Source organism: Astatotilapia calliptera, chromosome 3, assembly GCF_900246225.1.
Source record: "Astatotilapia calliptera chromosome 3, fAstCal1.2, whole genome shotgun sequence".
In the NCBI taxonomy this organism is placed as follows: domain Eukaryota; kingdom Metazoa; phylum Chordata; class Actinopteri; order Cichliformes; family Cichlidae; genus Astatotilapia; species Astatotilapia calliptera.
This window is the reverse complement of record NC_039304.1, coordinates 52,023,551-52,046,919: the sequence shown is the minus strand read 5'-3', so window position 1 is coordinate 52,046,919 and position 23,369 is coordinate 52,023,551. Positions and strand designations below refer to the sequence as shown.

Sequence of the window (23,369 nt, the reverse complement as noted above, 5' to 3'; positions counted from 1 at the left end):
GTAATCAGTCCTCAAAAGCTGGCCAGTTCAGAGACTGTGACGCACCCCAGGGCCTCCCCAGAGGCTGGGTTTCAGCCCCCAGCCGACTCTGGACCCCTGGAGGTTAAGAAGCCAGCTGAGGACTGCACCCGGCTGTGGCTGCCTGAGCTGAGTCAATGCTCTGTGCAGCTGCAGTCTGCTTTGTGTTTGCCAGAGGCCACCGTGCCTGCTGGTCCTGTTCTGTTACTGCCAGAGGCCCGTGCGCCTGCTGGTTCTGTCCTGCGTCTGCCAGAGGTCCCCGCACCTGCTGGTTCTGTCCTGTGTGTGCCAGGGGCTCCAGTGCCCACTGGTTCTGAGACGGTTTTCGCTGGGGGGGCCCAAGGAGCCCGTCCAGCTTCCGGCCTCGTCAGCTGGAGGGCCCGAGGAGCCCGTCCAGCTTCCTGCCTCGTCAGCTGGGGGGCCCGAGGAGCCCGTCCAGCTTCCTGCCTCGTCAGCTGGAGGGCCCGAGGAGCCCGTCCAGCTTCCTGCCTCGTCAGCTGGAGGGCCCGAGGAGCCCGTCCAGCCCCAAGACTCGTCAGCTGGAGGGCCCGAGGAGCCCGTCCAGCCCCAAGACTCGTCAGCTGGAGGGCCCGAGGAGCCCGTCCAACCCCAAGTCTCGTCAGCTGGAGGGCCCGAGGAGCCCGTCCAGCCCCAAGACTCGTCAGCTGGAGGGCCCGAGGAGCCCGTCCAGCCCCAAGACTCGTCAGCTGGAGGTTCAGGAGAACCTAGCCAGCTTCCTGCCTCGTCGGCTGGAGGGCCCGAGGAGCCCGTCCAGCTTCCTGCCTCGTCGGCTGGAGGGCCCGAGGAGCCCGTCCAGCCCCAAGACTCGTCAGCTGGAGGGCCCGAGGAGCCCGTCCAGCCCCAAGTCTCGTCAGTTGGAGGGCCCGAGGAGCCCGTCCAGCCCCAAGACTCGTCAGCTTGAGGGCCCGAGGAGCCCGTCCAGCCCCAAGACTCGTCAGCTGGAGGTTCAGGAGAACCTAGCCAGCTTCCTGCCTCGTCGGCTGGAGGGCCCGAGGAGCCCGTCCAGCCCCAAGACTCGTCAGCTGGAGGTTCAGGAGAACCTAGCCAGCTTCCTGCCTCGTCGGCTGGAGGGCCCGAGGAGCCCGTCCAGCTTCCTGCCTCGTCGGCTGGAGGGCCCGAGGAGCCCGTCCAGCCCCAAGACTCGTCAGCTGGAGGGCCCGAGGAGCCCGTCCAGCCCCAAGTCTCGTCAGCTGGAGGGCCCGAGGAGCCCGTCCAGCCCCAAGACTCGTCAGCTTGAGGGCCCGAGGAGCCCGTCCAGCCCCAAGACTCGTCAGCTGGAGGTTCAGGAGAACCTAGCCAGCTTCCTGCCTCGTCGGCTGGAGGGCCCGAGGAGCCCGTCCAGCTTCCTGCCTCGTCAGCTGGAGGGCCCGAGGAGCCCGTCCAGCCCCAAGTCTCGTCAGCTCGAGGTTCAGGAGAACCTAGCCAGTTTCCTGCCTCGTCAGCTGGAGGGCCCGAGGAGCCCGTCCAGCCGCAGCCTCATCATCCTCGCCGGCTGCAGCCTCATCATCCTCGCCTGGTCCAGCTTCAGCTTCACCCACGCCGTTGCCTGGTCCAGCTTCAGCATCCTCAGCGTTGCCTGGTCCATTCTCTGCTTCACCCACGCCGTCGCCTGGTCCAGCTTCAGCATCCTCAGTGTCGCCTGGTCCAGCCTCCGTCTCACCTGGTGCTGCGGGGGCCACGCAGCCTTTGGGTCCCAAACTGCCGCCTCGACATTGGCGATCATCTGCCAGGCCGCTTGTTGGGCGTCATCGCCACTATGGACGACCTCCCGAACGCCACCACTACCTTCCGCGCGGCCGGCCTCCGGACTTGTGTCACCGCCACCGTTGCCGTCCGCACGGTCGGCTGCCTGAACTGTTTCCCCATTGCCGTCCGCACGGTCGGCCGCCTGAACTGTTTCCCCGTCGCCACCACTGCGTTCCACATGGTCGGCCCCCGGAGATGAACTGTTCTAGGCTCCTGAGTGGTCAGCCTCCGGGATGGCCTCCTGAACTATGTTTTGGGACCCTGTTCAGGGACTCCAGTGTGTGTTGTGTTTTGGACAATTCTTTTGGATCACTGGAGCTTGTTTTTTGTTTGGTTTTGGTCCCTCCGTCCTGGACCCCCCGCCGCCCGCCCTGGGTTGGTCGTCTGTTTTTGTTTTGGGCTGTCTGGAGCCAGCCCTTGGAGGGGGGGTACTGTCATGGTGCTGGGTCGTTGACCCAGCGTTTTGTGTTTTATGATTATTTTCCTCTGTTCTAGTTATTCTGTGTCCTCCCCCCTTGTGTCCGGTTCGGGTTCTAGATTTCCTGTTTTGTTCTGAAGGTCTGTGTCTGTCTGTCATTGTGTTCAGCTTGTGTCCTCCAGTCATCATGTGTATTGGGTTCAGCTGTTCTTCCCTCCTGTGTGTGATTACCCGATTACCTTGTGTGTGTATATTTAGTGGGTGTCGGTCTGTGTTCGTTGTCGGCTCGTCTGTGTTTCTTGGTATCCTGTTCCTTAGTCTGCGTCTCTCTGCTCTGCTCTCCGTTTCGTTAAGATTTCAGGTTTGCTCTTTAGTTTCTCCCAGTTTAGGTTTCCGTTAGTAATTTCTCACGCTTCGTTGCCTGTTTCTGCCACTGCCACCTTGTAAATAAACGTCACTCGAATCATCAGTCACTGCCGCATTTTGGGTCCTCCTTTCATTCCACAACAGGACTGGTGCCAGCCGTGACAAAGCTGACAGAAAATAATGAGGGACAAAACAGAGGAACCAGACATGAAGTCTGTGATTCACGAGACAGACGCCCTCCCTAGTTTTCCTTTTTGCTAAAGCATATAGTTTGGGCTGGATCAGGTATTTAGGCTGAAACAGATCGAAGCTGCTGGATTCTCATGATGGACTGAAAGTTTCTTCTTCAGTCATGATGGGCATTACAACAGTACTTTTTTAGCAAACACACAAAAAGTCTGGTCATGGTAAACTTTGTAGTTATGCCATAAAGTGAAAAGCTGAGAGATAACTCACCAGATAAATGACATCCACAGACCCCGGAGACTCTCCCACTATAGTGTAGTTTACTGATACGTCTTCTTCTGCGTCACAGGACACTGGTTTATCCTTCTTCTGTACCTCTAGAGAGCTGATTGTTTTAATATCAGGAGAAGACGGCTGGGACATGGATAATGTGTGAAATCCCCTGTCATAGTATGCAGTTCTGTATCCTGGGTAACCCACTGTTGGTGTCAGGCTTGCCTAGTTGGGGATAGGAAACAAAAATTTAAAAACTTGATCTACAAATAACATTGGTCAACGAGGCTTTATAAGCAAGGCAAAGGTGGAGGAAGATGAGTCATAAACTGTTTCAGGATTGCAGCTTATTACTGTGGGAGGTATTTGGACATTTGCAGCCTATCACAAACCAATTGTGGCTTCATGCTGCTGTCATGGCTGCATTAAATTACACATTGTTTCCGTGTGTCAGCTCACATGGAGTTGGATATCCTGGTCAAAGTTATCAGTGCTGAAAGAAAATGAGGCCACACCGTTGCTGTCAGTTGTCAGATTTTGTAGTGAGCGTGCTTGCCACATTCGTCCCGTGAACAGGTAGACCGGTGCGTCACAAACTGGTGTATTATTGTGGTACACTGCTCTGACCTGTTGAAGAACACAATGCTCTATCAATGGAAAATACAAACAATTTAAATGTGCTTTGCTACGACAAACTGAGCTGAAAACAACATGTTAGGCTTACTTTTCCTTCCACATTAGATCCCCGTTCCCAAACCTTGGGCACGTTAATGAAAGACACTTTTCCAAGGACGTAAGAAATCGTGACTCTCTTCTCTTGAGGGAGTGAAACACCTGAATGTAAAAACTTTCATGTTACAATCCTGCGAATGCCTTTTTGGTTAAATACACATCGATGTGTCATTTTAAAGGAATAACACAACTTGCCTGTTCCCTCTTCTTCCACTTTGGCCCTGATATCCAGAACATCTTGAAGCACCTTTTGGTCCATTTTAGTAAAAATTGACATGTTGAAGGAAAAAGTTGCACAGCCAGTCTTGTCTGCCTGGAAAGAACAATAAAGAAAGAAAATCACTGATACAAGAATAAACCAAAATTAGAATCAAATCTCATTCACAATCGAATCTATAAAATATATTAAATGTTCAAACTAGAGAGGAGTCATTAAAGACTTGAGCTCATTTAGAATTTGATGAAAGCAATATGGTTTAAAAATGCAGGGTGGGGGGACAAAAGTCTGGAGGGGTCAGTTGTACTAAACATAAACAGCTGAAGGAACATTTTGCAACTGATTATGTTACCTGGCAACAGATCATTCAGATTAATGTGTATAAAAAGATCATCATAGAGAGACAGAGTTTCTCACAAATACAGATGGGCGGAGGTTTACAAATCTGCAACAGACTGTGTCTACAAATTGTAGAACAATGACAGAATAATTTCATTAATGTAAAATTATCAAGACGGGGAATATCTCATCATCTGCAGCGCACAATGTCATCAAAACATGCAAAGGTTAAGGCTGAAATCCACTATCAGATGCAGTCTCCAGGTCCTTGGGCAGCAATGCATGAAAAACTGTTGTTATTCTGCCACTCAGATCACTGCATGGCCTCAGGAACACTTCCACAAATCAATATCTGCGCACAAAGTTCACCGTGCCACCCACAAATGCAGGTTATGTGGGTGACTAAGGACATCAAAGCCCTCCTCAACAACAAGAAGAGGGCTTTCAGAGGGGGCAACAAAGAGGAGGTGAGGAAGATCCAGGTGTTACTAAAGGACAAGATCAGAGAGGCTAAGGACAATTACAGGAGGAAGCTGGAGTGGAAACTCCAGCAGAACAGCATGAGAGAGGTGTGGAGGGGCATGAAGACCATCACTGGATTCAGGCCAACTAACAGCAGGGGAGCTGAGGGAGGTGAGAATAGAGCCGACGAGTTGAATCTGTTTTTCAATAGATTCGACACCACAGTGTCTGCTCCCACCCCCACAACCTCACCTGCAGTCAGCCTGGAATCCAGAACCACACCACTGTGCCAGCCTCTCTCTTCACATGTTGCCTCCTGTGAGATTCCTGACACCCCTCCCCCACCCATCACCTTCACTCAATACCAGGTTGAGATGCAAATGAGGAGACTTCACTCAGGCAAGTCTGCTGGACCAGACGGAGTGAGTCCCCTCGTCCTCAAGACCTGTGCCCCCCAGCTGTGTGGAGTCTTTCATAAACTGTTTATGCTGAGTCTGAGTCTGCAGAGGGTCCCGGTGATGTGGAAGACATCATGCCTCGTCCCTGTACCAAAGACGCCACGTCCCAGTGGCCTCCAGGATTACAGGCCCGTGGCATTGACCTCCCACATCATGAAGACCCTGGAAAGGCTCATCCTGGACCAGCTGCGACCCATAGTAAGACCACATCTGGATCCCCTTCAGTTCGCTTATCAGCCTCGTCTCGGAACAGAGGACGCCATCATCTACCTGCTCAATCGTGTCTACACCCATCTGGACCAGCCGGCGAGCACTGTGAGGGTCATGTTTTTTGACTTTTCCAGTGCTTTCAACACCATCAGGCCGACCCTCCTGGGTGATAAGTTAGCAGCGATGCAGGTGGATGCTTCTCTGGTGTCCTGGATTGTTGATTACCTGACAGGAAGACCACAATATGTACGTCTCCCACAGTGTGTGTCTGACAAGGTGATCAGCAACACAGGGGCACCACAGGGGACTGTCCTCTCCCCCTTCCTCTTCACCCTCTACACCACAGACTTCAGCCACTGCACAGAGACCTGCCATCTTCAGAAGTTTTCTGATGACTCTGCGGTGGTTGGATGCATCAGCAGGGATGATGAGACAGAGTACCGGGCTGTGGTCGACTCCTTTGTCACGTGGTGTGAGCAGAATCATCTGCAGCTCAACGTGGCAAAGACCAAGGAACTGATCGTGGACTTCAGGAAGACCAGGAAACACTTGACCCCTGTTTCAATCCAGGGGGTTAGTGTGGACATTGTGGAGGACTATAAATACCTTGGAGTACACGTTGACAATAAACTGGACTGGGCTAAAAACACCACAGCACTTTACAGGAAGGGCCAGAGTCGTCTCTATTTTTTGAGGCGACTGAGGTCCTTCAACATCTGCCAGAAAATGCTGAGGATTTTCTATGAGTCTGTGGTGGCCAGTGCGATCCTCTATGCTGTTGCATGCTGGGGGAGCAGGCTGAGGGTCGCAGATGCCAACAGACTTAATAAACTAATCCGTAAGGCCAGCAATGTTGTGGGGATGGAGCTGGACTCCCTCAAGGTGGTGTCGGAGAGGCGGATGCTGTCCAAGATAAAGACAATGTTGGATAACACCTCCCACCCACTCCATGACATGTTGGTCAGTCACAGGAGCTCGTTCAGTGAGAGACTGAGATTACCCATGATGCACCACTGAACGACACAGGAAATCATTCCTGCCTGTGGCCATCTCCCTGTACAACGCATCCACTTAACACACTGTTTGCTGCTACAGCTACACATGTTTCTTTTCCAACTATTTATTTATGAGTGACTTATGTATGTATGTATGTATATATATGTATATATTGTACTATTCTTAGTTAGTGTATTGTCTGTCTTGTCTTAATGTTGGTTTAAAATGGAGCACTGTAACAAAAAATAATTTCCCCCAGGGATCAATAAAGTATTCTGATTCTGATTCTGATTAAAGCTCCATTGCGCAAAGAAGTCAAATGTGAATGTGAACTGGAAACGCTGCATTCTTTTCTGGGCAAAAGCTCATTTAAAACGACAAACACTGCTCTGTGCTCAGATGATTCGAAATCTGAAATTCTTTTTGGAAAACACAGACGCCGTATCCTCCACAACATCCCAAACATCCTGTCGAGCTGGGCCTGTATAGCAGTATGATGGCATCACCTCACAAAACCACTGTATCGTTTAAATTTCCCAGCAGCATCTCATTTACATCCTCAAAATCTCAGTACTACCATATATATGTTATACAGTACTGTGAAAAAAATCTTCACCTACTACCTTTTTGTGTGTTTGTTTGTTGGCCTCCAACTAAACAAACCTTCTTGGGAATTTTTAAATGGTAAATGGCCTGTATTTGTATAGCGCTTTACTAGTCCCTAAGGACCCCAAAGTGCTTTACACAACCAGTCATCCACCCATTCACACACTGGTGATGGCAGCTACTTTGTAGCCACAGCCACCCTGGGGCGCACTGACAGAGGCGGGGCTGATAGACACTGGTGCCACCAGGCCCTCTGACCACCACGAGTAGGCAACGGGTGAAGTGTCTTGCCCAAGGACAAAACCGAGACTGACCAAGCCGGGGCTCGAACCGGCAACCTTCCCATTACAAGGCGAACTCCCAACTCTTGAGCCACGATCGCCCATTTTAAAATGGGCTTGAGCAGTTTGTGTTGAGACTTTGGCAGCTTTTACATTCATTTCCAGTTCAGTCCCCATACCTGATCATTCTTAGAGAACTTTTCTTTTTTTCATTCCTTTATTTCGATCAGGCACTTTATGTTGACCTATGAACCATCCAAGCACAACAAGGACACCTGCCTCAGGGGATTATTGTTTCTACACATAACAGACAACTTAGCAAACAACCAGTTTGAACTTTTATCCCATTGTCGATCCATCTTTTACTCCCATTTCCTTCTTTGAATCTGTGTTTGCATGTTTCAGTAAACCACTGTAGCTATTTCCCCCACTTTTCAGTTATTTATTTGTAACAAATGTTTGGAATCAAACATTTCATGTGGAATTCCAATAAAATTGATTCATGTTTGTGGCTGTAATGTGACAAAATGTGGAAAAGCTCAAGGGGGCCGAATACTTTTGAAAGCCACTGTTTTGAGACTCGACTGTACACTGTGTTCGTGTTTTCCTCTGAAACAATAAGCTCCGTTGCAGCAGCCTTTCAACGCCTCTCTCTGTCTCTCACTAGCAAACTTGACCCAGACAACAAAGTAATGCTAGTTTTTGGCTACGTGCCCAACATGAACCCAACGTATTAGCCAGAGGTCCCTTTACTACGGTTCGGAGTCACGGACCTGTTTTATATACGCGCGGAATAGTTTTCTATACGAGATCGCTGCAAAAAGTGCAGCTTTACCTAATGTCCACCTACTGTTACTCATTTATATTAAGATTTAAACATCTAGTTGGTGTTGGTGTGGAGAGTAGCCTTCAGTAATAGTAATAAATCACACAGAAATAGTAGTGGAATACAGTTTAACCTTCCCAACACTGAGCAGTAACTCAGTAAATCAGTCTAAATTGTTCAAACTTTTAACAGGAGCTGAATCTTTGGATATGTGTATATTTGTTCAGTTTGTTTAGGTGTCACAGTCTGATCAGAGGATTTTTGAAGTTCTTAGATTTCTCACAGAAGTTGTATTCTTTTGTGTGACAGACATGATGAGACACACCACTTGCCTTAGCCCTACCAGTAAAGCTAATCATCTAGCAGATATTAGAAACACCAACACAACCTATGCAGCCTTTTAGGCACAACAATAACCACTTCACTCCTTTGGAGCTGACACGTCCGTCCAAGAAACAGGAGATATCACTAACAATTCAAATTCGTGGATGAAAGTATGAGATGATGAAATGTAGGGGAAAACAGTGAAGAGGACACACGGCGCCAGTTCAGCTGGGTACAGCAGGCAACCCGTTTGCTGTAATGCTAATGCAGGGGCCTGAATGTACCCAAAGTATCAGGGAAAAAAGAGAAATGAAGCCATAACTGTACCTGCTTTGTCTCTGTGTGGCAGGGCGCACTTATCTGCAATAGGGCCAAAAGATCGTACGTCGATATACCAAAGCTATACACATTAGTAGGTCTGCACACATTGACTGTAACACGTCCTGGTACAGGCTGTCCATACGTGTACCTGTATAAAGAAAAATAAGTAAACATTATGAGTCATTTGCTCTCCAAACTCCAGATTTTACAACACATAATTTGTCCTGAAAGAACTTTTCCTTACTTTGCACACACTTTAGCTTCAATGTCTTCCTGCCCAATACTCACTTCTTCAGATATATTTACTGTCACATCAAATTTGGGTAAAACTGGGGGAAATATGAATGTCAGCATTTGCACTCCATTACAACAAAGAATTTAAGAATAAATAAGACTGACTTACCATATTTCTCCACTTTGAAGTTGTGAGATATTTTCCTCTCACCCATTGACACAATGATCTGGTACGGTCCCTCACGGGCCTCAGCGTCCAAGGAGTAAGAAAGCTGCAGTATTCTGCTATTGGATGTTTCATTTAGCCACTGTCCAATCCTGTTACTGTGAGGATCCTGTTAAATCAAGTGACAGTGACAGCTACTACACAGGTGTAAATACAGTACCAACTAGATTCTTTATTTTCTTTTTCAACAAGATTAGAGCTAAAACTGGACAATATAAATTTAGGGGGACATAAAAATGTCCTGTCTTCATCTGTAGCCAGCTTTGTCCCCTTCTAGATGTGAAGCACTTGTTTATAGATGTTTAAAAGTTAAGTGATATAAAGAAACCTAAGCTGTAATGACAGGGAAGCTGTGGCTGTGTTTGTGGAGTAATTAAATCAAAATTATTATTTTGATTTATTCACTGTCATTTTATTTTCACATGTGGGGCATCAAGTAACAGAACAGACCCCTGCACGGTGTGTATTACATACATGCAACCCACTTTGTCCAGTTTTTAAACCTTGCACTGTCAGTAACTTGGAGTAATACTGCGGAAGCAGTGTGTATGCAAGCAGTGAGCAGGGAACCTTCAAGTCTGTCTGACTGCATGTGTTCAGTGTTGTGTTGATGCATTTGCAAGAGAAGTAAAAGCCTTTTCTAGAGGCGCCCTCTTACCTGAAGTTCAATGACATCATACTGAAAGAAAAAGGAAGAAAGACAGGTGGAGTTAAGAAACTGTTGTGTAAATCACTGCATCCAAATTGCAAACAGCATTATTAATAATACTGTTCAAAAACTCACCAGCTGATTGGCAGGTCGCATTTTATTATCCATCGTAACGACTCTGAAATTCACTTTGAGAAAAATTGAGAGGTTACCTCTGTTTCTCTCTTTATACTTTAAAAAAAAGTCACTGCAACATATCAAACATGGATGTGATTGGTTACCCTACACAGCAAGCCAAGATGGAACACCTCACCCAGGAGGCGCCCAGGAGGCATCCTTGTCAGATGCCCGAACCACCTCAGCTGGCTCCTTTCGATGTGGAGGAGCAGTGGCTCTACTCTGAGCCCCTCCCGGATGGCCGAACTTCTCACCCTATCTCTAATGGGAGAGGCCAGCCACCCTTCGGAGGAAGCTCATTTCCGCCGCTTGTATCCGCGATCTCTTTCTTTCGGTCACTACTAGGGATGGGTACCGGTGTCCGGTGCCATGATGGCACCGGTTCTGACATAAACGGTAGTAACCAGACCGAAAAGCAGCGCACATTTCGGTGCTTTATTTCGGTGCTTTTTTTTCCTGAGCTGTGATACACTTTAGATTCTAGCCAATCATTTTACGTTTCCGAGGATAGTAGGCGGGTCCAGGTACGTACGTTCTTTTAGAGCAGAGCTACAGATTAAAAATGCCCAAGTCGAAGCGGTCAAAGTCTGGCTGTACTTCACAGCAAAAGATGCAAACTCAGCAGCAACAAGTGCTTTAAGCTGATACTGTGATACTGTCAAAGGAGGTAACACCTCAAATTCGATGAAACACCTGGCGACGCATAGCGTTTTTTTTAAAAGCCCAGAAACGCGCCGTATTTGATAGCTTGCTGCGAGACCTCACACCGAGCACATCTACTGCGGGTGTGGTGCCTGTTATCGACCCGGAGTTAGCAACATCCCCCAAAAACACTAAGAGGAGAGTCCTGGCCCCTAGCCCTGCCAGTGTAGCAGAAATGATGATGATGATGATGGCAGCAGCAGCCGTTCTTCTCTGCGTGAGTAGCTTAATGTTGTTCGTGTGTAATTTACATTGAGTAGGCTAACCACGTTATTACATTAATGCAGGTAAGGTGAACTAGCAAACATCATCATAGCTACATGCGGCTGTCCTCTTGTTTGATGGCAGATACTCCCTTCACCCTGGCCAAAAAGGCTAAAATGACCAAAGAAAAAGTGGAAAACAGTTAAACATGAGAGGTTCTTGGACAAAGTTTGTGTTTTTTCCATTCTTTAAACACTGCTTCCAGCCAAGAGTGATACCATATATGCCACATAGCTGCAGAAAAGGCTAACATTGTTATCTTTTTACAAAAAAACAGCTGACCATGAGAGGACCAATTTTGTGTTCTCCATTCTTTAAGCACCAGTTTGAGCACCGGCACCGTTTCAAAAGTTTGGCACCGGTATCGGATAAAACCTAAAAGATACCCATCCCTAGTCACTACCCACAGCACATGGCCATAGGTGAGGGTAGGTCGGCCAATAACGTCGCTTTTACACTCAGCTCCCTCTTCACCACGACGGACCGGTGCAGCGTCCGTATCACTGCAGCCGCAGCACCAATCCGTCTGTCGATCTCCAGCTCTCTTCTCCCATCACTCGCGAACAAGACCCCGAGATACTTGAACTCCTCCACTTGGGGCAGCCCTGGCGGAGCCCATCACCCACCAGGAATGTGTCCGACTTATTGCCGGCAATGCGAACCAAGCTCTTGCAACGGTTGTATAGGGATCGAATGGCCCGTAGCAATGGGCCAGACACCCCATACTGCCGCAACACCTCCCACAGGACACCCTGAGGGACACGGTCGAATGCCTTCTCCAAGTCCACAAAACACATGTAGACTGGTTGGGCAAACTCCCATGCACCCTCAAGTATCCTCGAGAGGATAAAGAGCTGGTCCAGTGTTCCGCGACCAGGACGAAAACCGCATTGTTCCTCCTGTATCTGAGGTTCGACTGGCGGACGAACTCTCCTTTCCAGCACCCTGGCATAGACTTTCCCAGGGAGGTTGAGGAGTGTGATCCCCCTGTAGTTGGAACACACCCTCCGGTCCCCCTTCTTAAAGATGGGGACCACCACCCCGGTCTGCCAGTCCACAGGTACTGCCCCTGATCTCCACGCAACATTGTAATTGTCATTGCGTAATTAATGACACATTTAATTTATTATTTAATTATGTGTTTAATACATTTTGGCACCCGAGGCCCTCCATATTCTTCCTTCACGTTTTTTTTGTACTTTGAATTCCAAAGCCATGTTTAAACATATTTATTTTATTGTGAACTATTAAAAATTAAAACCGTTAAACTTTCACATAAAAATAATTTGACTCTGAAATAAACTAAGAGGCATTACTCAGACATGATTCATTTTGTGCTCTCTGTCCCCGATTACAAAGTTAAGCTGAATTACTGCCTAATTCTCCATCACAGCAGCAGGTCTCAAAATGAAAAATATAATATGGCCTTTGCCCTTTGGGGGAAGTTGTGCACTCTGAGTATTCTGCATATTTTATTTCTCATCACTGTGAAATAACTGCATACCATTCGTTGTCAGTAGCTGTCTTTTGCAATGTGAAGTTCTTCAGTAGTGTGAGCTCAAATATGAAACTTGTGGGATTTTTTTTCCTTTTGTTGTTCTTTAAAATACCATATTTTTCGGACCATAAGGCGCACTGACGATGAACGTGTCTGAAACGGGTCTGTTTTTATACATAAGGCGTACTGGAATATAGGCCCCATTAAACGCCTTATAATTTATGCTATGTAACTTGTCCACTTTCGGCTGTAACAAAACTAATAAAGGTTATCTTATCTTATAATAATGACTAACCTGGTATTGTGGATGGATTATGTCATTTGTTCTCCTGACTGAAGTTTGGTCCATTTAAAGCATCTTTCCATGTGATTGCATTCATCAAAAACTATCGGGAACGTTTATCGAATGGAAAAAAGCTAGCGTTCATCCTCCAGCTTCACTGTGTTTATGTTATGCTAACATAGCTGTGTCGCTAGTGATCACGTAGCACATCATTATATACCAGCTAGCCCAACTTCAGTAACCCTACTAACATCACTGCTGTTTAGCTTTCTGTCTTCATTTATGTTGGAAGTGATAGCATAGCATGTTTTACAAGCTAGCAAAACCAGTGAGCTAACTTCCTGCTAACTTCTAACTTCTAAATTTAATAAATTCTGTTTGCATGGATGCCTGGATGTTAAACTTAATTGTTACACCTGGTAAAGCAGCAAGGCTGATCATTTTATTAAAGAGGAAAGAATTTAGACAGTTTTTAACTCTCAGTGATGCTGCAGTGTTCGTTTGACTTTAGGACCTGAAGCAGACGGCGTTTAGGACCCAGATTAGGCCGAGTCCGCGAGGCTTCTGATTACAGTAGCCGTAATGCTCCAACAATCCATCAAGCGGTGCGGCTTCGTACCTTACCAAAGGCGTACTAAAACATTTTGTGACAGATTTTTGAGCACTGTGTACCACATAAAATCTGTTTGTGGTCAGTAAACACAACCAGAATTAATATATAAGGCACACTGTTGATTTTTGAGAAAAAGAAAGGATTTTAAGTGCGCCTTATAGTCCGGAAAATACGGTAGTTATGTTCAAAGATGGAGTCAGATTTCAAACTTCGAATAAACATCTCGATCGACCGTATTGATATCTTGAAAAAATTTTGCTCTATGAAGCAAACATTTCACATCAATCACTGTATGTGTGTCCAAATTTTGGACCACAAAACTTGTTACACAAATTGGAGATGGTGGAGCAGCTGGCTCATGATGCTGGAATTTGAATGAACTACATGTCTTATATAACATAACAGCACATTGTTACCTTTTTGTCCAGGGAGGTAGATGGGTTTGTCTGTTTGGATGAATGTGACGGGATCAGACGCTTGGATCATCACTTTTCTGACTTGTTTGGAGTAAAATGTGTCTCCTCGTACCTCCACCTGAAAATGTTGCACCTCCTTTCGTACCAAAGGAGCCTGAGACAGTGGGATATTTAGATAGTCATTAAAGCCTATAATGCTTACGATAACAACTAACAAACACACTTTGTGTGTGAAAGTGCTGGTTGCCAACCTCAAACTGAACACAGGTTTGAAAGGCCTCATTTGACGTATGCGTGAATAAGGTTGTGTTCTTCTCTCGGGACATCAAAGTGACAGTCATGACCAGAGTCCCACTGGGCTGTCGGAGAGTTGCACAGAATTTGGCCTCAGCTCCAGCTTCAATAACTGCAGGAATGGCCACCAGGTACTGGCTGCATACAGCATCACACATACAGCAGTTACTGCAGTGAACAACTCACACAGACAAAAACACGCTGAAGACAAACTCACGGTTCAGCCACCGCTTGATCCACATGCATCCAGCTCAGGAGGACACACAGAGTGCAGCTCAGGATCCAGAGACGGTCCATGACTGGTTGTGATCGTTCTCAGTGTCAGCTTCGGCTAAATATCGGCTGATCGTCCCCACCCACATAACAGCCACGTGTTTGAAACGCACTCATGTACTCTGATCTCCACAAAGTCTATCACTTACACATTTACAAAATCCCATTCCTGCTTTCAACATTGAACACTAAACTATAGACAACAGTAAAGCTTGTTGTTCAGTGTAAAATATTACAGTAACATACAGTGCTCCGAGGTGATGTTTCTAAATCAGCTCAGAGTTTAATTTGGCTGTTACAAAAAGTTATTTTTATTCTGTATGTGTCCATGTTTGTCTTAACACCAGTGCTGGGATACACCCCTGTAGTCTGTAACTACTGATATTTTCTAATCACTGGGAACTACTGTCATGAATCGCTGTGCGGCAGGCAGGAGTTGGAACCAAAATGCAGGACTCAGGCACGAGGTTTAAACACAAAGAACTCAGCTTTATTCGCTGGCAGGAGAAAGACATACAAAGCAAACTAAACTGAAAACTCACAAACTAAACTCACAGGGAGATCCACACAGCATGAGGGACGACGCGACACTGACTCAGAGAAACACAGGGTTTAAATACACTGGGGAGTAACGAGGGGAATGAGACACAGAAGGAGAGCACAGCTGGGAGAAATCAGGACTGACGAGACAAACAAAGCAGGACACATTCACATAAGACACGGACCTTCAAAGTAAAACAGGAAGTTTCACACAGAGACGCGAACTTGACACAGTGGAGACAGCAACTAAGAAACAGAGACATAAACCATAAGGCAGAGGACTAAGAACCAAAATACACAGGGAAATACTCAGCTTGGAACACAAGAGACTAGACTAGAGGGAGTAACGAAAGACCAACCATAAGAACATAATTCACAATGCAGGGTGACAGAAAACAAACTCAAACATGCAAAGACACAATTACACGAAACAGAGGGGACACAGAGAGACATGAAGGGCAAGGGATCAAAACTAGAAACCATAGAATAAAACACACAAGTATGATAATACAAACATCACAAAGAACTAAAAACGCTGAGTCAGGAGACCCAGGACCGTGACAACTACAGTAGGTGTAACTCCCTTTACCCAGCGGGAGATGTCTGACTGCCATGTTTTTGACCTTGTTTCTCGGGAAATGGTACAGTGGACACATGTGTGACACATGTGTGACTCCTGTGATTAAAGCATCTTTCTTTCAGCTTAACGAGTGAACCGTCAGCTCGTTCAAACGCACATTAAAGTCTGTTTGGATTGACACCACCGAATAGAGGCAGCAATATAACAGAGCTAACATTAACAGTGCAGTGAATCCTGCTTGTGCCGTGATAGTCAGGACTGCAAACCGAGCAGCATCACTGACTTTCAGCTTGTTGTGTTTGTGGATATATGACTGACTTTAAGTAATAAAATCCATTTTAATCCATAACATCATCACATTCTCTGTAAGATTAAAGTCAACTATGGAACGGCGTATATTTTGAAGTAAAGGCTTTAAAACCAAATTAGTAAAAACATCGCTAATGTCACATAACTTTCCCGACATGCGGCCAACAGTAATGTTTTAATGTTCTTCATTATAAAAACATTTGCGCATAAATAAGTGACATAATATTCAGTACTTACTTCTGAAAGTTTACTCTTCGGCAGCTCCGCTTCCGCCGTTTTTTTCAGCAAAATTATCCACACCACAGCCGCACTATGAAATCTGGGATATGTTGGGCCATGAAGGCTACACCGACCCATCCTTAAAATTCAGGGAAATTAAGGACGCATTTGAGGGCCGCATTTCGAGCAGCCTTTGAATTGGGACAGCCTTCATTGTGTTGCTGTGACGTAATCGGCCTTAAAATGCGGCCTTTAAGGCTGCAGACCCCAAATCCAGTCATTGGTACTTCCTGGCTTGTGTAGTTACTAGGTAACAAAAGCTCAACACTGCCTCTAGCGTCCTGGAGCACTTCCGTTGTGTTTTGGAATTTGCATGTGCTTTGGGGTTTGCAAGTGCTTTGGAGTTTGCAAGTGTTTTGGAGTTTGCATGTGTTTTGGAATTTGCATGTGCTTTGGGGTTTGCAAGTGTTTTGGAGTTTGCAAGTGTTTTGGAGTTTGCAAGTGTTTTGGAGTTTGCATGTGTTTCGGAGTTTGCAAGTGTTTTGGAGTTTGCAAGTGTTTTGGAGTTTGTACGTGCTTTGTCTCTAGGGGCCACCGTATAAAACAGATATAGATGTGTTTATCCTACCATAAAACAATAAGAGAAGGTACGACCGCTGCCATGCTCCCAGGAGGGTGTGAATGCCAGAACACCCTGGAATGCACACAAAGTCTTTGCAGACTATTAAGGATCAGACCCCTATCAATATGACACCGACTATCAACTCTAAGCATATATGAGTAAATATTTCTAAGCATGAATGACAATCAACAATACAAATCTAACACTAGATAGAAGAGCAGCTCCAGCACGCACATTACTGATATCCACCTGTGTTACCTCACTTATATGAGGAGCTGGATCATTTCTTAGGCACAAATGCATAACCTTATATGAGTAACTCTGGATTAAAACAATGACATACTTAGGTGCAGAGATAGGCAGTAACGTGTTACAAGTAATCCAGTTACCTTTTTCAAGTAACAGGTAATGTAAGGGATCGAGCACGCTGCGTTACTGCGTTACTAAACCGTGTTTGTTGGTGAGAGTGTCTCATGACAATGACATACAAGTGTGACGTCCATGGTAACGGACATGTGCAGATCAACAATGGAAAATGTATCGAGTGTGGGAGAGAGTACGACCATGCAGCATTTAGAGATTGGAAGTACTTATATTACTTTGAGTTTGATTCCATTAAAAGTGACAAAAACATTGGAGTCCACTGTACACTCTGTGTGGGAAGAAAACTTTACAATCAACAGAAAAAGTTTACAATGCCTTTGAACATGGACACTGCAGGCCTACTTGTTGTTCCTAGAGTATTTAAAAGTAGAATGGGAGGCAGAGCCTTCAGTTTTCAGGCCCCTCTTCTGTGGAACCAGCTTCCAGTTTGGATTCAGGAGACAGACACTATCTCTACTTTTAAGATTAGGCTTCAAACTTTCCTTTTTGCTAAAGCATATAGTTAGGGCTGGACCAGGTGACCCTGAATCCTCCCTATAATTGTTAAAAGGCCGAAAACCTCTCCTGAGGTCAATTACTGATGTGTCCTGATGTGTCAAAGCTGTCTCACACCCGGCTTTTGGGAAGTCTGACCACAACGCCATCTTCCTCATTCCCCAGTATAAACAAAGCATAAAACGGTGGACTGCCCAATCAGAAGCTACGCTACAGGACGCACTCAATGACGTCGACTGGGACATGTTCAGAGCATGCGCAGTCGACATCAACGAGTTTACGGAAGTAGCAGTATGCTTCGTCAATATGCTAGCGGAGGAGATTATCCCCACTGCGAGAGTCACCACATTCCCAAACCAGAAACCGTGGATGGACAGATCGATCCGCACTGCAGTAAACGCCAGGACCGCCTCCTACAACGCGGGTCTCGCCACTGGCGATATGAGCGCCTACAAAGCGGCCTCATACAGCGTGCGGTGCGCGGTGAGAGATGCCAAACGCCTGTACCGGGAACGTGTGGAGTCCCGCTTCCACCAGGGCGACACACGGAGTATGTGGCACGGACTACGCACCATTACGGACTACAAAGCCAGGGACACTGCGCCGATCAATGCCGACTCTGCATTCACCAACGAGCTGAATCGGTTCTACGCCCGTTTCGAGGTTAACCAGGCGACTAATGCTATCTACCGCCTGGCTACCGAGGACAGTGACGTCATCAGCGAGAGACCGGTGACCAGCATCGCGGAGCATGACGTCCGAGCGGCACTGAGGAGAGTGAACACAAGGAAAACGGCGGGGCCAGATGGCATCACCGGCCGTCTGCTGCGCTGCTGTGCTGACCAGCTAGCAGGTGTGTTCACTTACATCTTCAACGAGTCCCTGGCGAAGTCTGTGGTCCCCACATGCTTCAAAAGATCCACCATCATCCCTGTGCCCAAGAACAGCAACCCCTCATCCCTGAACGATTACCGGCCAGTTGCACTGACCTCGGTAGTAATGAAGGTGTTTGAGAGGCTGCTGAAGAACATCATCTCCTCCTCCATCCCAGACACCATAGATCCGCTGCAGTTCGCCTACAGATCCAACAGATCCACAGAGGATGCCATCGCCCACGTCCTACACACCACACTCAGCCACGTGGACAAGAAACAGGGTAACTATGTGCGAATGCTGTTTGTTGATTACAGTTCAGCGTTTAACACAATAGTGCCCTGCAGACTGTTCACAAAGCTCAGGGATCTGGGACTTAACAGCCGTCTGTGTGCATGGGTGTTGGACTTCCTCACTGGCAGAACTCAGGTGGTGAGGGTGGGCAGGTGCTTCTCCAACAGCATCACCATCAACACAGGAGCACCTCAGGGATGTGTCCTCTCGCCACTGCTCTACTCCCTCTACTCTTCAGACTGTGTGGCCACCCATGGCTCCAACACCATTGTGAAGTTTGCTGACGACACAGTGGTGTTGGGTGCCATCTCCAACAACGATGAGGCGGCCTACATGGATGAAGTGAAGAATCTGGCATCGTGGTGCCAGGACAACCACCTCCAGCTGAACGTCAGCAAGACCAAGGAGCTGGTGGTGGACTTCAGAAGGGGTCAGCACAGAGACTACAAGCCCATTATCATCAATGGAGCTCCAGTGGAGAGGGTGCAGTCCTTCAAGTATCTTGGTGTCCACATCTCCTCAGACCTGACATGGGCTGCCCACATTCAGGTCCAGACCAAAAAGGCTAGGCAGCGCCTGTATCACCTTCGACAACTGAGGAAGTTCAGGGTCTCTCCAAAGATCCTCAGGATTTTCTATACAGGCGCTGTGGAGAGCATCCTCACACAGAACATGACATCGTGGTTTGGGAACAGCTGTGTGAAGGACCAAAAAGCTCTCCAGAGAGTGATCCGTACAGCAGAACGCTGCTGCAGGATTGCTCTCCCCCCGCTTCAGGACACCTACACCAGGAGATGCCGGACTAGAGCAGCGCAGATACTGAAGGACCCGTCCCATCCTGGCAACAAACTGTTCCAACTTCTGCAATCTGGTAGAAGGTTCCGCATCTTCCGGGCAAGGACAGAGAGACTCAAGAGGAGCTTCTATCCCCAAGCCATCCGTGCCCTAAACACACACACCTGCCCTCTCACATCATCTATAATTGACTGAGACAGGACTCTCTTCCAGACACTAAACCAAGGCACAATGTACATTCCAAATTCCTTTAATTTTAAATATGTTTATATTGTCTATCCTGTAAAATAGTCAGATGTCTATTCATATTAATGTACAGAATTCACCTGCTTGCTGCTACTACTGCACATTCACCCAGTGTATATACTATAGGGCCAGCTCTGTTCTAGGATGCCCTCTGGACCCAGTGGAGGTGGTGAGTGACAGGAGAACGGCGGCTAAGCTGTCATCCCTGATGGACAACATCTCCCACCCCATGCAGCAGACTGTGACAGCACTGAGCAGCTCCTTCAGTGGGAGACTGCGGCACCCACGGTGTGGGACGGAGAGATTTCGCAGGTCTTTCCTCCCCACTGCTGTCAGACTCCATAATAAAGACTTTAACTGATCAAGCACACACATCCATACATATGCAATAATACTAAGTGCAATAATCCTTTCTGTCATCGTTGTATTTTTACTCAGTTGTATATAGTATTTGTATTTGTATTCTATTTTTATCTTATTGTATATTTATTTTATTTTATTCTACTGTATATAGTATTTTATTTTATTCTATTCTGTACAGTTGTGTACTGTATTTATTCTTATTGTATTCTAATTTTTGCCTCATAACTTTTGCACTGTCCACTTCCTGCTGTGACAAAACAAATTTCCCACGTGTGGGACTAATAAAGGTTATCTTATCTTATCTTATCTTATCTTATCTTATCTTATCTTATCTTATCTTATCTTATCTTATCTTATCTTATATATATATATATATATATATATATATATTTATAATGTTCTTCCTCTACACCCCCCCCCCCCCAAATTTTTGCACATGTCGAGGAGCGTGTCAGGCCACATTTCACTGTGTGTTATACTTGTATAACTATGCATGTGACAAATAAAGAACCTTGAACCTTGAACCTGAAATCTGTATGTAAAACGCAGTGTAAATAACAGGTAATAAGCTGGCTCGTGCTGCTGTCTCAGAGTCCACTGGGGGTGGTAGAGTCAGCCATAACCTTTACTAATGAGTTTCAGTCAGTTTCCCTAACCACTCTGCTTTTTCACTACCTAATCCTAACCGAAGACTCTTTCCAGTCATCTTGCCTGGCTGTGCGGAACTCTTTCATGGATGGACACAGTATGCCCCTGGACCCGCCCCAAGTGAGATCCCAGCGAGGTGGAGCACAATATCCATAGAGGCTGGGGTCTATCACACCAAGTAAGGCCCCAAGTGAAGGCTGTGTAAAGATGCACCAGCACATAACAGCAGGGTGCAAGATGCTAGCAGGCAGGGCATACATGGAACGCCATAACCAAGTGGCCGGGGTAGTGTACAGAAACATCTGTGCTGAATACGGCCTTGAAGTCCCGAGGTCAAAATGGGAGATGCCCCCAAGGGTGGTGGAGAATGACCGAGCTAAGATCCTGTGGGACTTCCAGATACAGACGGACAAAATGGTGGTGGCTAACCAACCGGACATAGTGGTGGTAGACAAACAGAAGAAGACGGCCGTAGTGATCGATGTAGCGGTTCCGAATGACAGCAATATCAGGAAGAAGGAACACGAGAAGCTGGAGAAATACCAAGGGCTCAGAGAAGAGCTCGAGAGGATGTGGAGGGTGAAGGTAACGGTGGTTCCCGTGGTAATCGGAGCACTAGGTGTGGTGACTCCCAAGCTAGGCGAGTGGCTCCAGCAGATCCCGGGAATAACATCGGAGATCTCTGTCCAGAAGAGCGCAGTCCTGGGAACAGCTAAGATACTGCGCAGGACCCTCAAGCTCCCAGACCTCTGGTAGAGGACCCGAGCTTGAAGGATTTACCACAGGGGCGAGTGGGGATTTTTTATAATAAAAACTCACATACATTAGAGTGAAGTAAGAAACATTTTTGTAACCTGTGACAACAAACACAACAACACAAATCTGAAAGAGAAGAACTGTGTGAGAAAATGATTAAATACTGTATATGTAACAGAGAGACACGGAGACATCATGTTAATATGTAAAAACATTTAATGTGGTTCATACAGCAGGGAATTAAAAGGAACGGACTTCAGCGTGAACGACCAGTTCCCCAAAGAGATCTTGGAACGACGCAGGGTCCTCTTCCCAATCCGACGCGGCTTCATCCAGAAGGGCTCCCTCGCTGTCATCGCTGTGGACCGGCTGTACGTGGACGGACAGCTCCACCGCGACCCCAACATCACTCCGTGGCTGTATTAACCTCACACCACATAGGAATCAGCTACACCCTTTCCCTATCCACTCACACTAACTTGCATTAACATCTGTCTAACTTACCAGTATCAAATCGCATCTTAAGTGTGATATGATAGCAGAATTAACACCGTCACTCTCCGTCAGTGGTTTGATTGGAATGTTTCCGGGGGTTTTTGGGGTTTTTTTTCTCTCTTTTCCCCTCTTGTTTTTATGCTGCTCACCCCTGTCCTTGGTTTCTTTCTTTATTTCTTTCACTGCCTCGATCACCTGCTTCCACACTCATCCACAAACAACATCCTTTATTTTGACACATATTTTGGCACGATCACGCACAGTCATGCGCTCAACGGCAGCACATTTACATCAGTCAGACAGCGCACACAGTCGTATAGGATACACACACTTAAGCCAAGCGTACTCATATTAGTAAATATGCACACACATTTTTTTCTCTCTCCTTCTCTTTATTTATGAACAAGTGATGTATTCTCTCCACCTGTCTAAGCGACACACAAAGTGTACACCCCTAGTTATACACAGACAACTATGGGTGCACTAAGGTTTGGTACATGGAATGTAAATGGAGCTGGCTCCAGAGAAAAGAGGTTAAAAATATTTAACCAACTCAAAAAACTACAGGCAGATGTTGTCCTTTTACAAGAGACCCACAGACCTCTTAGAGGTTCGAATGATCTTAAAACACCTGAGTTTCCTAATGTGTTCTCAGCTTGTTATAATTCTACACAAAGAGGAGCAGCAATTTTAATCCATAAAAATATTAATTTCACAGTACTCGATACAGTTATAGATCCAGGGGGCAGATTCTTAATCATTAAACTATCTATACGTGATAAAAAGCTATGTATTGTAAGTGTATATGGTCCAAATGCTTTGAAATTGATTTCATGAAAGTATTTAACTTCATTTGGGATAACGGACTTTACTGCAGAATTCCTTTACTGTAGTCAAATTTATAAGAGAAAATTGTTGAGCTGTTAAAATGGGAGACAATCCAACTTTATGACGTTTGTCACGATTTAAATGAGCATGCTGTCTAGTCCTTGGCCACATGTTTCAGCACATTAACCATGAGTGAGCTCATACCATAAATACATGTATCATATTAAATATCTAATAATATCTAATAATATCATAACAGCAGCAGATATTCAGTATATCAGTAGACTTCAGTCCTTCATAGGTTCAGTGCTGTTAACTGTTTTTTTCTGTTATTTTCTGGATTTGTTCATAAGGATGAACACATCTGTATGTGTGTTTAAACATGCCCCACTGCAGCACATTAGTAAGACAGAACAAACAAAAACCCTTTTCCCGTAAAGGCAAATCAAAGAAGACAAATAGAATAACATGGGGTAATACTGCTGGGTCCAGA

General features: G+C 46.3%; 1 protein-coding gene across 2 annotated transcripts in view; it reads right to left on the bottom strand.

The window, feature by feature from the left end:
* Positions 1–14,511, bottom strand: part of LOC113019650 (alpha-2-macroglobulin-like) — a 41,131-nt gene extending 26,620 nt beyond the window's left edge. Inside the window, exons 1-12 of one of the 2 annotated variants that reach the window (XM_026163421.1) lie at positions 14,374–14,511; positions 14,114–14,294; positions 13,863–14,016; positions 10,045–10,097; positions 9,919–9,939; positions 9,204–9,369; positions 9,045–9,129; positions 8,807–8,948; positions 3,956–4,073; positions 3,753–3,862; positions 3,488–3,655; positions 3,026–3,253 (exon numbers count right to left, since the gene is read on the bottom strand). In XM_026163421.1, the coding sequence (XP_026019206.1) occupies positions 3,026–3,253; positions 3,488–3,655; positions 3,753–3,862; positions 3,956–4,073; positions 8,807–8,948; positions 9,045–9,129; positions 9,204–9,369; positions 9,919–9,939; positions 10,045–10,097; positions 13,863–14,016; positions 14,114–14,294; positions 14,374–14,453 (1,506 nt within the window). In that variant the 5' untranslated portion in view covers positions 14,454–14,511. The remainder of the gene's footprint in view (positions 1–3,025; positions 3,254–3,487; positions 3,656–3,752; positions 3,863–3,955; positions 4,074–8,806; positions 8,949–9,044; positions 9,130–9,203; positions 9,370–9,918; positions 9,940–10,044; positions 10,098–13,862; positions 14,017–14,113; positions 14,295–14,373) is intronic. The other variant, XM_026163422.1, reaches the window with a different exon arrangement.
* Between the last annotated feature and the right edge of the window lie 8,858 nt (positions 14,512–23,369).